General features: G+C 42.9%; 1 protein-coding gene across 2 annotated transcripts; it reads left to right on the top strand.

The window, feature by feature from the left end:
- The first annotated feature begins 1,898 nt into the window (after nt 1–1,898).
- On the top strand, nt 1,899–11,131 carry LOC139387094 (interferon regulatory factor 4-like). 2 transcript variants are annotated; one of them, XM_071133094.1, is made up of 9 exons: nt 1,899–1,968; nt 2,446–2,645; nt 3,028–3,214; nt 4,031–4,116; nt 5,755–5,926; nt 6,371–6,463; nt 8,905–9,294; nt 9,794–9,906; nt 10,650–11,131. In XM_071133094.1, the coding sequence occupies exons 1-9, from the start codon at nt 1,959–1,961 to the stop codon at nt 10,842–10,844; spliced, it is 1,446 nt and encodes a 481-aa protein (XP_070989195.1). In that variant the 5' UTR covers nt 1,899–1,958; the 3' UTR covers nt 10,845–11,131. The 2 variants fall into 2 exon arrangements, with proteins under 2 accessions (XP_070989195.1, XP_070989194.1); XM_071133093.1 differs by lacking the exon at nt 1,899–1,968 and having other exon boundaries at nt 2,368–2,645.
- The last annotated feature ends 5,087 nt before the right edge of the window (nt 11,132–16,218 follow it).

Raw genomic sequence — 16,218 nt, forward strand, 5'->3', positions numbered from 1 at the left:
GGTTATGCACATTTCACAACCACTGGAGGGCAGCAGTATTGCCATAGTAGAACCAATTTAGGCTATATTGTAGGCTATTTGTTAATGAAATTAATCCACTCTTCTCCACTAAAATATACTATATCAGTGTAATACTGTACTCACATATCAGGAGGGTTGACTAAATTAAATAGAAATTCAATTTTAAAAGCAATATAACTAAGTTATGAAAATGATATGCAGTGCATTCGGATAGTATTCAGACCCCTTCACTTTTTCCACATTTTGTTACGTTACAGCCTTGTTCTAAAATGGATTCAATTGTTTCCCCGCCTCATCAATTTACATACAATACTCCATAATGACAAAGCAAATATATAAATGAAATACAACATTTACTTAGGTTTTCAGACCTTCTACTCAGTACCTTGTTGAAGTACCTTTGGCAGCGATTACAGCCTCAAATCTTCTTGGGTATGACGCTACAAGCCTGCACACCTGTATTTGGGGAGTTTCTCCCATTCTTCTCTACAGATCCTCTCAAGCTCTGTCATGTAGGATGGGGAGCGTCGCTGCACAGTTATTTTCAGGTCTCCTCAGTTCAATCGGGTTCAAGTCCCGGCTCTGGCTGGGCCACTCGAGGACGTTCAGAGACTTGTGCTGAAGCCACTCCTGCATTGTCTTGGCTGTGTGCTTAGGGTTGTTGTCCTTTTGGAAGGTGTCTGAGGTCCTGAGCGCTCTGGAGCAGGTTTTCATCAAGGATCTCTCTGTTCTTTGCTCTGTTTCCCTCGTTCCTGACTTCAGCCCCTGCCGCTGAAAAATATCACCACAGCATGATGTGGGCACCACCATGCCTCACTGTAGGGATTGTGCCAGGTTTCCTCCAGACGTGACGCTTGGCATTCAGGCCAAAGAGTGCAATCTTGGTTTCATCAGACCAGAGAATGGTCTGAGAGTCTTTAAGTGGCTTTTGGCAAACTGTAAGCGAACGGTCATGTGCCTTTTGCTGAGGAGTGGCTTCAGTCTGGCAACTCTTCCTTAAAGGCCTGATTGGTGGAGTGCTGCAGAGATGGTTGTCTTTCTGGAAGGTTCTCCCATCTCCACAGAGGAACTTTGGACCTCTGTCCGAGTGACCATCAGGTTCTTGGTCACCTCCCTGACCAAGTTCTTCTCCCCCGATTGCTCAGTTTGGCCGGGCGGCCAGCTCTAGGAAGAGTCTTGGTGGTTCCAAACCTCTTCCATTTAAGATTGATGGAGGCCACTGTGTTTTTGGCGACCTTCAATGCTGCAGAAATGTGTTCCCTATGCCTTGACACAATCCTGTCTCAGAGCTCAAACAGACAATTCCTTTCGACCTCATGGCTGGTTTTTGCTCTGACATGCACTGTCAACTGTGGGGCCTCACATAGACAAGTGTGTGTCTTTCCAAATCATGTCCAATCAATTGAATTGATGGGGTATTGTTTGTAGATTGATGAGGAAAACAACTAATTTAATACATTTTCGAATAAGTCTGTAACTAACAACATGTGGGAAAAGTCAAGGGGTCTGAATACTTTCCAAATGCCCTGTAAACTCAAGAACATTATATTTTAGGATTCATAATACAGTAGACTATTTAAAGTATAAACATAGAATGGTAACGCAATCTATTGATATAATGACGATTTTAGGGAGTTTCTGTTTTGATATTGAGCGCAGGTAATTGTTCCATTCCATGGCGGTGTTTGCATCCTGTGTTTGCCAGTCGAGAGGGATTCCCCATCCACTTACTGTAGGCTACTTACTGTATGTAGGTTGTTCTCTGATAAGCTTCAAAGAAATGTAGCGCATAGTGCTGCACGCATAAAGTGAATAGGCTCCTCCTAGTCAAGACACCGCCATAAAGATGTGACAATATTTAAGAATAGGTCATCCCATGCTCTCTCTTGAGAACAGTGTCGGTGAGATCGATTTCATTACTTTTCAGAGACGCTCACATGGTTAGAGGTAAGGAGTTTATTCTCATTCATAGTGAACACACGAGAGGGTAAACGTCCTGAAATTGACGCAGTGATGTTGATGCACCTAACACTAGGCTATTACGTTATTTATTTCATGCATGTGATTATAACATTGTTTTTTTTGGATTGCAATTATGAGCCTGCAAAATATTAATTTAATTGTCTTTGAATCAAGATGACCAACAAATCCAGAAGTGTTAAATTCTTAAATTAGGCCTATTTATTGTTTGTGATTTTTTGGGGGGATTAAACATATGTAATAATCTCAATGATTATACTCTCAAATTATCAGTGATAATATATGAATGCATTACATTTGATAAAAACATGATTTACCTAATAACATTAACCACTATCACTCAACACCAACTGACAATGTATGTTTATTTTGCATTGCATAACCGACTCATTGGTCCCACATCATCACTATGCCCATCCTTCTATTGCATGCGTTTTTCGAAAGAGATGAACTTCGAGGGGGACAGCGGCCTGTCAGTGAGCTGCGGCAACGGGAAACTTAGACAGTGGCTGATCGATCAGATTGACAGCAGCATCTATCCCGGACTGGTTTGGGAGAATGAAGAGAAAAGCATTTTCAGGATTCCGTGGAAACATGCGGGCAAACAGGATTACAATCGTGACGAGGATGCTGCACTCTTCAAGGTGCGTTAGGACCCACACCTTCACTTTAACCGACTTCTCCTATTGTTTTTCTTCTACTTTTAAGTTACTATTTACAACTCGTGAATATTGAATATAGTGTGCAGGAACCCCATAAAGTATAGCTAACTCAATCATATTCATACTTATTTATCTCCAAACCAAGTCTAGTTGGTCTGGTGTAATTTACAGTATTTGCTATAGACTACCTGTTGAGTTTTACTACAGTATAGCAAGTGATGATCTTTGTTCAAGGCAGTGGGTATTTATTCAAGGCAGAGACCATGACATGGGGATTTTGATGCAGGCCCATAATGCCTTACTAATCGCCAGGTAAATTGAAATTGAATGCAGAGAGGAAGTCAAATGTTGTTGATTATTGCAGGCCTGGGCATTGTTCAAAGGGAAACATAGGGAAGGAGTGGACAAACCAGACCCCCCCACATGGAAGACCAGACTGCGATGTGCTCTGAACAAAAGCAATGACTTTGATGAGCTGGTGGAGCGAAGCCAACTGGACATATCCGATCCTTTCAAAGTCTACAGAATCATACCGGAGGGAGCTAAGAGAGGCACGTTTTGTTCATCTTATTGTATTGTAGTATTACCAAAGTGAAGTCCATGTCATGAATGCCTACTGTTCTGGCTGTACTGTACTGTACCATAGTGAAGTGATATAGGCTACTGGCAGTTGATATCAGAGATTTCATGTGTCAAAGGTAATAATGCACTAGGGTTCAAGTTACACCTGCGTTGCCGTAACTTGTGCTTCTGAGAAGTGCTGTAGTCTACCCCTCCCTAGAACCCCCCCTGCTTACATAGAGGGTGAGCGCAAACTCATGCTGTCTGACTCTGAACCTAGCCGAGCAGACATACACACACAGCCGGCAATGTTTCATTGTCTGATGAGGCAGGAAGCAGAGAGGAAGCCAATGTGTGTACCAAAAAGGCCTTGACACTTTTTTTTAGAAGGCTTCAGTTACCCAGTGCAGAATGCACAGCATACATACTTAACCTCCAGGCTTGCATAACAAAGGCTGAAGGCTCCACCATCAGAAGAACCCTTTGTCACTCTCACATGGCAGTCTCAGTTAGGATTGACTCTTCGAGGCCGAACCTGCAACCTAGGGGTTGAGACACTTTACACATGTTGTTATCGCATGGCTCTATAGTTTCTGTATACAACTGTTTGAAGAGGCTGAATGGCCTTGAACTCTGTTGAAAAGGCTCTAATTGTAAGGATGACAGTTGACAGATGATTACAATTTCATTTGATTTGACTTCTTATTGAGGACATACATATTTCTGGAGGGACCACCACATAATGTTGCATTAGACCATAGAGAGTTCTATGATGTGATGTCTAATGTTACGTTTCTGTAATGTAGGGATTAAGATGGCAGAGACAACGTCCCACATGAGCTCAGTCAACAGCTACCCTATGCACTCTCTATACCCATCTCTACAGAGCCAGGTAAGGTCATGTGTTTACCCCTGCAACAGGTACAGTTGAAGTCGGAAGTTTACATACACCTTAGCCAAATACATTTAAACTCAGTTTTTCCTGACATTTAATCCAAGTAAAAATTCCCTGTCTTAGGTCCGTTAGGATCACCACTTTATTTTAAGAATGTGAAATGTCAGAATAATAGTAAAGATAATGATTTATTTCAGCTTTTATTTATTTCATCACATTTCCAGTGGGTCAAAAGTTTACATACACTCAATTAGTATTTGGTAGCAGTGCCTTTAAATTGTTTAACTTGGGTCAAACATTTTGGGTAGCCTTCCACAAGCTTCTTATTGGGGGAATTTTGGCCCATTCCTCCTGACAGAGCTGGTGTAACTGAATTAGGTTTGTAGGCCTCGTTGCTTGCACACACTTTTTCAGTTCTGCCCAAAAATGTTCTATGGGATTGAGGTCAGGGCTTTGTGATGGCCACTCCAATACCTTGACTTTGTTGTCCTTAAGCCATTTTGCCACAACTTTGGAAGTATGCTTGGGGTCATTGTCCATTTGGAAGACCCATTTGCGACCAAGCTTTAACTTCCTGACTGATGTCTTGAGATGTTGCTTCAATATCGCCACATCATTTTCCTACCTCATGATGCCATCCATTTTGTGAAGTGCACCAGTCCCTCCTGCAGCAATGCGCCTCCACAACATGATGCTACCACTCGGTGCTTCACGGTTTGGATGGTGTTTTTCGGCTTGCAAGCCTCCCCCTTTTTCCTCCAAACATAACGATGGTCATGATGGCCAAACAGTTCTATTTTTTTTCATCAGACCAGATAACATTTCTCCAAAGAGTACGATCTTTGTCTCCATGTACAGTTGAAAATCGTAGTCTGGCTTTTTTATGGCGGTTTTGGAGCGGTGGCTTCTTCCTTGCTGAGAGGTCTTTCAGGATATGTTGATATAGGACTTGTTTTACTGTGGATATAGATACTTTTGTACCTGTTACCTCCAGCATCTTCACAAGGTCCAAAGTACGTTCATCTCTAGGAGACAGAACGCGTCTCCTTCCTGAGCGGTATGACGGCTGCGTGGTCCCTTGTTTATACTTGTGTACTATTGTTTGTACAGATTTCTTCAGGCGTTTGATTTTCCCAGGTGATTTCATTTTCCCATGATTTCAAGCAAAGAGACACTGAGTTTGAAGATAGGCATTGAAATACTGTACATCCACAGGTGCACCTCCAATTGACTCAAATTATGTCAATTAGCCTATCGGAAGCTTCTAAAGCTTCATTTTCTGGAATTTTCCAAGCTGTTTAAAGGTACAGTCAACTTAGTGTTTGTAAACTACTGACCAACTGGAATTGTGATACAGTGAATTATAAATTAATTAATCTTTCTTTAAACAATTGATGGAAAAATTACTTGCGTCATGCACAAAGTAGATGTCCTAACCGACTTGCCAAAACTACAGTTTGTTAACAAGAAATTTGTGGAGTGGTTGAAAAACGAGTTTTAATGACTCCAATCTAAGTGTATGTAAACTTCTGACTTCAATTGTACTTTCAAAGATCTTCACCCTGCTGGGTGTGGATCAGGAACCCACCACTACCTGACTAACAGCTGTCTCCTCTCCCCCTGGCCTGTCCCCAGGTGTCTGGCGGATTCATGATTCCTCAGGAGAGGAAGGAGTGGAGGGATTACAGCCACGCACTGGACCAGCCTCAGCTTCACCAGCCACCCCACACTGAGCTGCAGTACAGCCAGTGCCACTACCCACAGCCACTCAGCCGACCCTGGCACACCGGGCCACACACAGATAACGGTGAGACATGGCATCGCCATGGGGAAGACACTGATTATAGGAATGAAAATATCATGGAGAGAATAGACTCCACAGTATATGTCCTTCAGTGCAAGTACAGAGGAGCCATGTGAACACCATACTTCACTAGTTATCATGTTAACTTGGTTTCAGATAATGAAAGGCTATAGTATAGGTCAGTGGTCTGTATGACAAATTTGACATATGTTAATCTGAGTGACGCACACTCACACAAGTTGTTAAAACAGCTACAGTTTGACAGTGAATGATTTGGTGACCCCCAGTTCTCCAAAATAATGAGGGCTTCATTTAATAGTCTTTAGTCAGGTTCCTCCTGATAGGAAATCATTTAGACAAGGTCTAGTAATTCATCCTCCATGATATGTACACTGAAAAAACCCATTCATTGGTTAACCACAGTATGTATTTATCTTCTCCCCTCAGGTTATCAGTTTACTGGCTCCTTCTGTTCCTACTCTTCCTCAGAGTCTCACCCCACAGCATTTAAAATGGACCACAACATGTCTACCCTTTCTGGTACATGCTATTCTATACTTCTAGATTACTAATTTACTACTGCTGCTACACAAAGACAACCACCTCTAGTCCTTTTTCAGTTATTGTGCACACGGCATGTGTGTATTGTATTGTAATTCCACACCACTGACCAGTGATAATGACAGATAGACACAAAGACAAGATTAGTACGATGTAGTGGAGCGTACTGAATTATTATCTCGTGTTGCCAACCACCAGAAACTAAAAGCTGTTTCTATAGGACAATTACTTCCCTAATCTGGCTTTTAAATACGGTCAGGTATTTGTCAGTGTTGGAACTGGAAACAGTGCTCATATTAATGATATTCTATTCATATACAGTTGAAGTCGGAAGTTTACATACACCTTAGACAAATACATTTAAACTCAGTTTTTCACAATTCCTGACATTTAATGCTAGTAAAAATGCCCTGTTTTAGGTCCGTTGGGATAACCACTTTATTTTAAGAATGTGAAATGTCAGAATAATAGTAGAGACAATTATTTATTTCAGCTTTTATTTATTTCATCACATTCCCAGTGGGTCAGAAGTTTACATACACTCAATTAGTATTTGGTAGCATCGCCTTTAAATAGTCTAATTTGGGTCAAACGTTTCGGGTAGCCTACCACAAGCTTCCCACAATAAATTGGGGGAATTTTGGCCCATTCCTCCTGACAGAGCTGGTGTAACTGAGTCAGGTTTGTAGGACTCCTTGCTCACACATGCTTTTTCAGTTCTGCTCACACATTTTCTATAGAATTGAGGTCAGGGCTTTGTGGTGGCCACTCCAATACCTTGACTTTGTTGTCCTTAAGCCATTTTGCCACAACTTTGGAAGTATGCTTGGGGTCATTGTCTATTTGGCAGACACATTTGCGACCAAGGTTCAACTTCCTGACTGATGTCTTGAGATGTTGCTTCCATATCGCCACATAATTTTCCTACCTCATGATGCCATCTATTTTGTGAAGTGCACCAGTCCCTTCTGCAGCAATGCACTCCCACAACATGATTCTGCCACCCCCATGCTTCACAGTCGGGATGGTGTTCTTTGGCTTGCAAGCCTCCCCCTTTTTCCTCCAAACATAACTATGGTCATTATGGCCAAACAGTTCTACTTTTGTTTCATCAGACCAGAGGACATTTCTCCAAAAAGTAAGATCTTTGTCCCCATGTGCAGTTGAAAACCGTAGTCTGGCTTTTTTTTATGGTGGTTTTGGAGCAGTGGCTTCTTCCTTGCTGTGAGGCCTTTCAGGTTATGTTGATATAGGACTCGTTTTACTGTGGATATAGATACTTTTGTACCTGTTAACTCCAGCATCTTCACAAGGTCCTTTGCTGTTGTTCTGGGATTGATTTGCACTTTTTGCACCAAAGTACGTTCATCTCTAGGAGACAGAATGTGTCTCCTTCCTGAGCGGTATGACGGCTGCGTGGTCCCATGGTGTTTATACTTGCGTACCATTGTTTGTGCAGATGAACGTGGTACCTTCAGGCGTTTGGAAATTCCTCCCAAGGATGAACCAGACTTGTGGAGGTCTACAATTGTCTTTCTGAGGTCTTGGGTGATTACTTTTGATTTTCCCCTGATGTCAAGCAACGAGACACTGAGTTTGAAGGTAGGCCTTGAAATACATCCACAGTTACACCTCCAATTGACTCAAATTATGTCAATTAGCCTATCAGAAGCTTCTAAAGCCATGAGGACATTTTCTGGAATTTTCCAAGCTGTTTAAAGGCACAGTCAACTTAGTGTATGTAAACTTCTGACCCACTGTAATTGTGATACAGTGAGTTATAAGTGAAATAATCGGTCTGTAAACAATTGTTGGAAAAATTACTTGTGTCATAAACAAAGTAGATGTCCTAACCGACTTGCCAAAACTACAGTTTGTTAACAAGAAATGTGTGGATTGGTTGAAAAACGAGTTTTAATGACTCCAATTTAAGTGTATGTAAACTTCTGACTTCAACTGTATGTTGTTGATATTTTAGATGGGTGACTGCAGGGACCACTACAGTTACAGTAACATACGCAGTATTATATCAAATGAATTGACTGTTTATCAGTGTTGAAAATACAGAACTGGCTCCTTTTGCATTGTCTGTAAATGGAACAGTATTTAATGTTTAGCTCGGCTGATTAAGAAAGTTGTGAAGTTCAGCAGTTTGCTAACGTCCGTCATTCACTTTCTTTCTATATACACTGTTTGCAAGATAAAGTATATTTACTAAAAGAAGAAACTGACTTTTGGCCATTGAAAGGGATTTCAACTCCCCAGGCACATCTTCATATCAGAAACGGATTCAGATGTTTATTACGACTTCACACATGGAAAGAATGCATTTGTTTTCAGACAGCTGTCAATCTTCTTTCATTTGGAATACTTTTACTTACTGGTTCATTCTCTAACATCTTCCCCCCTCTTTCCTCCAGACTTCCGACTGCACGTATCCCTGTTCTACCGTGAGTCTCTGGTCAAGAAGGTAACCACCTCTAGTCCTGAAGGCTGCCGGATCACCTCTTCTTCCTCCTCATCTTCCTCTCCGTCCTCCCTCTGCCACGAGGACAGGCTGTACTGTGGTGCAGAGACGGTGCAGTTCCCCTCCCCTTACCCCCAGTCTCAGAGGAGAGGGGCAGAGAAGCTACCCAACGTCTTGGAGAGGGGCGTGCTCCTGTGGATGACGTTCGATGGGCTCTATGCCAAGCGGCTGTGCCAGAGCCGAGTGTACTGGGAAGGCCCGCTGGCACCCTACACGGACAAACCCAATAAATTGGAGAAAGAACAGACCTGCAAGCTGTTTGACACCCAGCAGTTCCTCACTGGTGAGAAACAGTATTTTGATTGTGAGCTGATTATGATGATGATGATGGTGCTGAATGTTGATGATGGTGGTGAGGATATCTACTGTAGAATGTGAAGTCCCTCTCCATGCTGTGGTATCAGTGGGTATGCGACCTGTCACGTTCTCAGCGGCGGCCTGTCAGTGGAGTCTCCATGAAACAGCCCCCGCCCACCTCCTGTGGTCCACCACTCAGTCTCTAGCTGCAGTTTACATGTGAACCATTCATTTTTCACACCAACGACTTCCTTGCAAATGACTGGAAAAAGCTTTCTCTGACTCCTCTTTCTCATTCTGTGAACCTTTTATTTTTAGCATTTTCCATGCAGTGATACTGAATCACAATACCCATCTCTCTCAAGCTGAACGTCCTTCCTTCGTGAGCAAAGTAGATGTTTTCAGCTGTTAGGGGGCGAATTGGTGAATTGTGGGTGAAATAAGGTGATAAAATCATTGTACACTCCCTCCATCCTGCCTTCCAGAGCTGCAGGGGTATGCCCACCATGGCCGTCCCATGCCCAGGCACCAGGTGGTGCTGTGTTTCGGAGACGAGTACCCGGACCCCCAGCGCCAGGCCAAGATGATCACAGCACAGGTACAGTACATTACAGACTCTCGCTATCTTATTATGGTTGGAATCAACAGTGCATTAAAATAACAGTCCAACATGATAAAGGCTGGAATAAAAAGAAAACAAAATATAGCCTTGTTACAAAGGACTCTATCAACACGTCCAAATCGATTCTTCCCCCACTCTCTTGGCCCTACCCCATCAATGTTTGCAAATCTGTAGGATCTGGATAGGTATAAGAAGTGCAGTGTGTATTGCTTATACCTTACACATTTTCAGAAACTGAAAGTTAGGCCCAAGGGGGAGGGGAAGGGAGAGATTTGGTATTAGCTATTCTTGGTTACCCAGAAATAAATTCTTGCGAAATTTGGTCAGCTTCCTTATTTACTTCTGGGTCAATACGTGTTAACAATTGAGAGTTCCATTGTACCAGGGAGAAAGCAATGTCTCCATCCTCGTAAAGGAAAGTCTCCCCCATCCAATGATTAACTACTGCGCACACAGGTTTGAAATCACCCCCCCCCCCCCCCCCCCCCCCCTCCCATGTATATATTGAAGCACCACCTTCGCCCAATTGTGATTTTTTCAAATAGAGACGAAAACCCCAAAACAGAAACTACTGCTACTAGTTATCTCAGCCATTCGATTGCAGCCCTGACAGATTCTCTCGGTTTACACACAGAATCTGCCCAAGAGAGATTAGGTAAATGGGAGCAATCTTTATTCATTTTTCATCATTCATGGTGTGACCCCTGCATGTGTTGCAGGTGGAGCCCATGTTTGCCAGGGGCATGATATACTTCAGCCAGCAGAGCAGCAGTCACTGCCTGAGGGACTATGAGCTACAGGGACACACAGAGATCTCCCTTCCGGCTCCAGGACTCTACCAGAGGACCCTTCAACAGAGCTCCCCTCTAGCTCCAGGAGACTACCAGAGGACCCTGCAACACATGCAGGAGTAACACACAAACAGGCCCCAGGAGCCATGGACATGAATGTAGATTGACCAATGAGCTTTACATCGCTTCTCCTGAGTAGTGTACAGTATACTGAGGTCTTGGACTAAAATACCTTACTGTAATTTCAACGTAAGACTGGACTGTGCCTCCATCGTCAGTGTCAGCAGTTTGAGCCAATGATCAATGTAAAAAATGGGGGCGCTTAAAGAATCTACCCTAGTTTGTATAGCCTTACAATTATTTTTGTAATCAACCATTTTTTTTGTTGTTCTATTAAATTATATGAAAAAGTGAATACCTATCACAAGAGGTGGCGTGTAGGCCTATCACATGAGGTGATGTGTGTTACTCGTATTCCTGTGACATCTGTGGGTGCTGATGGGAAAGCTCCTGACCTGTGATAGTGGTGTGGGAGGGAGAACCCCACTACTTAGCCTCTCTCGTTCTCCTCTCTCTCATTTTCTTTCAACGAGAGGGATCGGATGTATGTGTATTTGTGTGCATGTGACATGGTGACAGTGTATAGGATGTGGTTTGGGGTAGAGGGTTTAGGGTGGGTGATGGGGGACCAATGTGAAGCAGAGAGGGACTGTCAGAAGCAGGAAGCACAAGTCACAGGTGCACAGGAAGAAGAGTAGCCCTTACGAGAAATTAAGACTTGAGAAGGAAGAAGAAGCCAAATGTATATGAATGAAGAATACAAATGGATCATTGATATATTGAAGTGTCTCACACAGAGACAATTTCTGTGTAGTATATTTTCACCCATTTATCAAACAATCTATGAAAGGGGTTCACTCCACTTAAGGCCAGGCACTGAATACAAATCCCTTGACATATTTTGATTATTTATGAACAACAATAGGTAACTTTGATGCAACCTAACTGAATAACGATTATTGTATTCTTCTATTTTCTTGATTATCCGGCTCCATAATCTTCCAATCATATATTACCTATTGTCTACTACTTCACCATCTCACAACTGATTGAAGAAAGGGCAACCCTGGTGTACAGTGCTTTCGGAAAGTAGTCAGACCCCTTTTCTTTTTCCACATTTTGTAACGTTACAGCCTTATTCTGAAATGTTTTCAATTATAATTTATTTCTTATGAATCTACACACAAAACAGACCCTTTGCTATGACACTTGAAATTGGCGAATTGTCTTCAGTCCCACAGTTGACAGTGCATGTCAGAGTAAAAACCAAGCCATGAGGTCGAAGGAATTGTCCTCAGAGCTCAGAGACATGATTGTGTCGAGGCACAGATCTGGGGAAAGGTACAAAAACATTTCTGCAGCATCGAACGTCCCCAAGAACACAGTGGCCTCCATCATTCTTAAATGGAAGAGGTTTGGAACCACCAAGACTCTTCCTAGAGCTGGCCTCCCGGCCAAACTGAGCAATCGGAGGAAAGGGCCTTGGTCAGGGAGGTGACCAAGAACCCGATTGTCACTTTGACAGAGCTCCAGAGTTACTCTGTGGAAATGGGAGAACCTTCCAGAAGGACAAACATCTCTGCAGCACTCCACCAATCAGGCCTTTATGGTAGAGTGGCCAGAAGGAAGCCAGTCCTCAGGAAAAGGCACATGACAGCCCACTTGGAGTTTGCCCAAAGGCACCTAAAGGACTCTCAGACCATGACAAACAATATTCTCTGGTCTGATGAAACCAAGATTGAACTCTTTGGCATGAATGCCAAGTGTCAGGTCTGGAGGAAACCTGGCACCATCCCTGCTGTGAAGCATGGTGGTGGCAGCATCATGCTGTGGGGATGTTTTTCAGCAGCAGGTACTGGGAGACTAGTCAGGATCGAGGGAAAGATGAATGGAGCAAAGCACAGAGAGGTCCTTGATGAAAACCTGCTCCATAGCGCTCAGGACCTCAGACTGGGACGAAGGTTCACCTTCCAACAGGACAACAACCCTAAGCACACAGCCAAGACAATGCAGGAGGGGCTTCGGGACAAGTCTCTGAATGTCCTTGAGTGGGCCAGCCAGAACCCGGAATTGAACCCTATCGAACATCTCTTTTTTTGCTTGTCATTATGGGGTATTGTGTGTAGATTGATGAGGGGAAAAAACAATTATATTAATTTTATACTAAGGCTATAACGTAACAAAAAGTGGAAAAAGTCAAGGGGTATGAATACTTTCCGAATGCACTGTACATGTACCTGTAAAATACAACTCCAATTCGAGAGAAATTGTTGTTATCAGTTGTCTAGTGGTGGAGGGGAGGAAGCTGTTATAACAAATTGTTTCCCCTTGGCAGCTGGATGTGATGGAGGACACTGGCGTAGCACACACCACATGGGGCCCACAAGCTTTACCCCCCAAAACACTTTGAACATTATACATTTCCACGTCAGCTCTATGCCTGGAAATGCCCTTGTCCGGAGCAAAGGATCCCAATATTAAACTCTCCAAAAAAGTGTTTAAAATTCCCAAAACTGTCAATAATGGATATTAACTGAAAAATTATCTTATGTAGTGTCTTGCAATAGCCCTTTCTGACTCTTAAAGAATATTTCTCTCAGAACTGTGATTCCTAAACGATGTGTCTGGAGATTTGATACATTTGGACTCGTTATTTATTTCATCATTACATGTAGTGCAACAAGACCACTCATGGTCTGTAAAGCTCTTTACTTTTGATAGATTTAAACCAACAATATTGGAATCACCATGGTCACAACCTTAAACTGTCAACTCCATCTGCCTGGTAGAATATTGTAGTTCAAATATGTCGTGAGTGAGGCAGGCAAAAACGGGAGGAGAGAAGGACGGGAAAAAACAACACCTCACAGTGATGGGGTGCAAGGAACTGAACTAGATAGTGTGGGATGATGACATGCAGGTGTGTGAACAGGTGATTAGAATACCAGTGATTGGGATGTGGAGAGTGAGCTGGAAAGTGGTTTCCGGGATCGAAGTGTTTGGGAATGTGAGTTGGACGCAGACGTTACAGTGTGGAACTTCTTCCGTCCCTTTTCTCTGTCTTAGCTAGCCACTGACTACACTTTAGCTGGCTAGTTAGCAGAGCAGTAGATACATTTTAGTATTACTTAGCCTAGATAATTATTTGTACAGTATGTCAACTTTGGTGTCTATTTCAGACCTTATGAAGGATTTTTGAAGGATGAGCATAAGAGCATTAAAAGGGGAGAAGACTATAAGTCTGGCCATGTGGAGAAGTGCAGCTATAGTGAGCGGCAACTTACCGGTTTGGAGAGGGCAAACATGAGGGTTAAAGTTATCCTGTGTCAGTGAGTGTAGGCATGAGGGATAAAGTTTATCCTGTGTCAGTGAGTTTAGGCATGAGGGATAAAGTTTATCCTGTGTCAGTGAGTGTAGCTCTATTAAATTTAAGTTTGAGCATCTTAGCAATACAATGTGTTCTATGCTGCTGACAACATTCTACAAGGATAGAGCCACTTATTCAATTATATAATCATAAACCAGATCACCCCGGATACCAGACAGATGAGTGTTAACTCAGTTCTGGGATGTTGTCATTGATGAGATTGAACCTAAAAATCTATTGACATTCAGAATTGACTTTGTTTAGAAATCCAGTCTGTATTGTAGTTTCATGATCAGAGACAAATCTTCAAAGGCACAGTATTTATTTATTCAGTGCTACATGCATTCACACAGTCTTGATTTATAGGATCCTTCCCACTATATGATTGATATGTCAAGTAATAAAATCCCAAGTTATTAATTAAACGTTTATGGAAAAACTGCACTTGTCCTCGTGAAAATGACAGTTTATTAAATATTCTACAGCTGTAATGTCATCAATCAAATACATTTTATTTATATAGCACATCCTTCCTCTTGGCAGGTCTCTATAGGTGACCAGGGTATTCTCTCTACCACATACGAATGAATGCCTCTGTGGAGCTCAAAAGTATAGCTATGCAGCCAAATGTGGCGGTTCACAATATTGGCCGTACGGATGTGGAACGCGAGTGGAGGAAGCCAACCGTGTCCAACCAGGTGCAGTCAGTGTAGGATCTACAATGCATTTGGAAAGTATTCAGACCCCTTGACCTTTTAAACATTTTATGTTATGTTACAGCCTTATTCTAGAATTGATTAAATAGTTTTTTCCCCTCATCAATCTACACACAATACCCCACAATTACAAAGCAAAAGCAGGTTTTTAGAAATCTTGCATATTTTTACAAAAAAATAAAATAGCATTTACGGAAGTATTCAGACCCTTCACTCATTACTTTGTTGAAGCACCTTTGGCAGTGATTACAGCCTCGAGTCTTCTTGGGTATGACTCCACAAACTTGGCACACCTGTATTTGGGGAGTTTCTACCATTCTTCACTGCAGATTATCTCAAGTTATGTCAGGTTGAATGGGGATCGTCGCTGCACAGCTATTTTCAGTTCTCTCCAGAGATGTTCGATAGGGTTCAAGTCTAGGCTATGGCTGGGCCACTCAAGGACATTCAGAGACTTGTCTCGAAGCCACTCATGCGTTGTCTTGGCTGTGTGCTTAGGGTTGTTGTTCTGTTGGAAGGTGAACCTTCGCCTCAGTATGAGGTCCTGAGCACTCTGGAGCAGGTTTTCATCAAGGATCTCTCTGCACTTTGCCCCATTCATCTTTCGCTCGATCTTGACTAGTCTCCCAGTCCCTGCCACTGAAAAACATCCCCCACAGCATGCTGCTGCCACCACCATGCTTCACAGCAGGGATGGTGTCAGGTTTCCTCCAGACCTGACGCTTGGCATTCATGCCAACGTGTTCAATCTTGGTTTAATCAGACCAGAGAATATTGTTTGTCATGGTCTGATAGTCCTTTAGGTGCCTTTGGGCAAACTCCAAGTGGGCTGTCAGGTGCTTTTTCCTGAGGAGTGGGTTCCTTCTGGCCACTCTACCATAAAGGCCTGATCGGTGGTGTGCTGCAGAGATGGTTGTCCTTCTGGAAGATTCTCCCATCTCCACAGAGAAACTCTGGAGCCCTGTCAAAGTGACCAGCAGGTTCTTGGTCACCTCCCTGACCAAGGCCCTTCTCCCCTGATTGTTAAGTTTGGGCGGATGGCCAGTTCTAGGAAGAGTCTTGGTGGTTCCAAACCTCTTCCATTTAAGAATGATGGAGGCCACTGTGTTCTTGGGGATGTTTGATGCTGCAGACATGTTTTTGTACCTTTCCCCAGATCTGTGCCTCGACACAATCATGTCTCTGAGCTCTACGGACAATTCCTTCGACCTTATGGCGTTGCTTTTGCTCTGACATGCACTGTTAACTGTGGGACCTTATATAGAAAGATGTGCCTTTCCAAACCTTGTACAGTCAATTGAATTTACCACAGGTGGACTCCAAGTTGTAAAAACATCTCAAGGATCTCAATTTC

The sequence above is a fragment of the Oncorhynchus clarkii genome, chromosome 28 (assembly GCF_045791955.1).
Source record: "Oncorhynchus clarkii lewisi isolate Uvic-CL-2024 chromosome 28, UVic_Ocla_1.0, whole genome shotgun sequence".
In the NCBI taxonomy this organism is placed as follows: domain Eukaryota; kingdom Metazoa; phylum Chordata; class Actinopteri; order Salmoniformes; family Salmonidae; genus Oncorhynchus; species Oncorhynchus clarkii.

What these genes read in the sequence shown, in the direction of transcription:
- LOC139387094 (XM_071133093.1), top strand. Translation starts at nt 2,430, where the DNA reads ATGCGTTTTTCGAAAGAGATGAACTTCGAGGGGGACAGCGGCCTGTCA. An exon ending in ACCCATCTCTACAGAGCCAG is followed by an intron (nt 4,117 to 5,754) that starts GTAAGGTCATGT and finishes GCCTGTCCCCAG; the next exon opens with GTGTCTGGCGGATTCATGAT. An exon ending in CAACATGTCTACCCTTTCTG is followed by an intron (nt 6,464 to 8,904) that starts GTACATGCTATT and finishes TCTTTCCTCCAG; the next exon opens with ACTTCCGACTGCACGTATCC.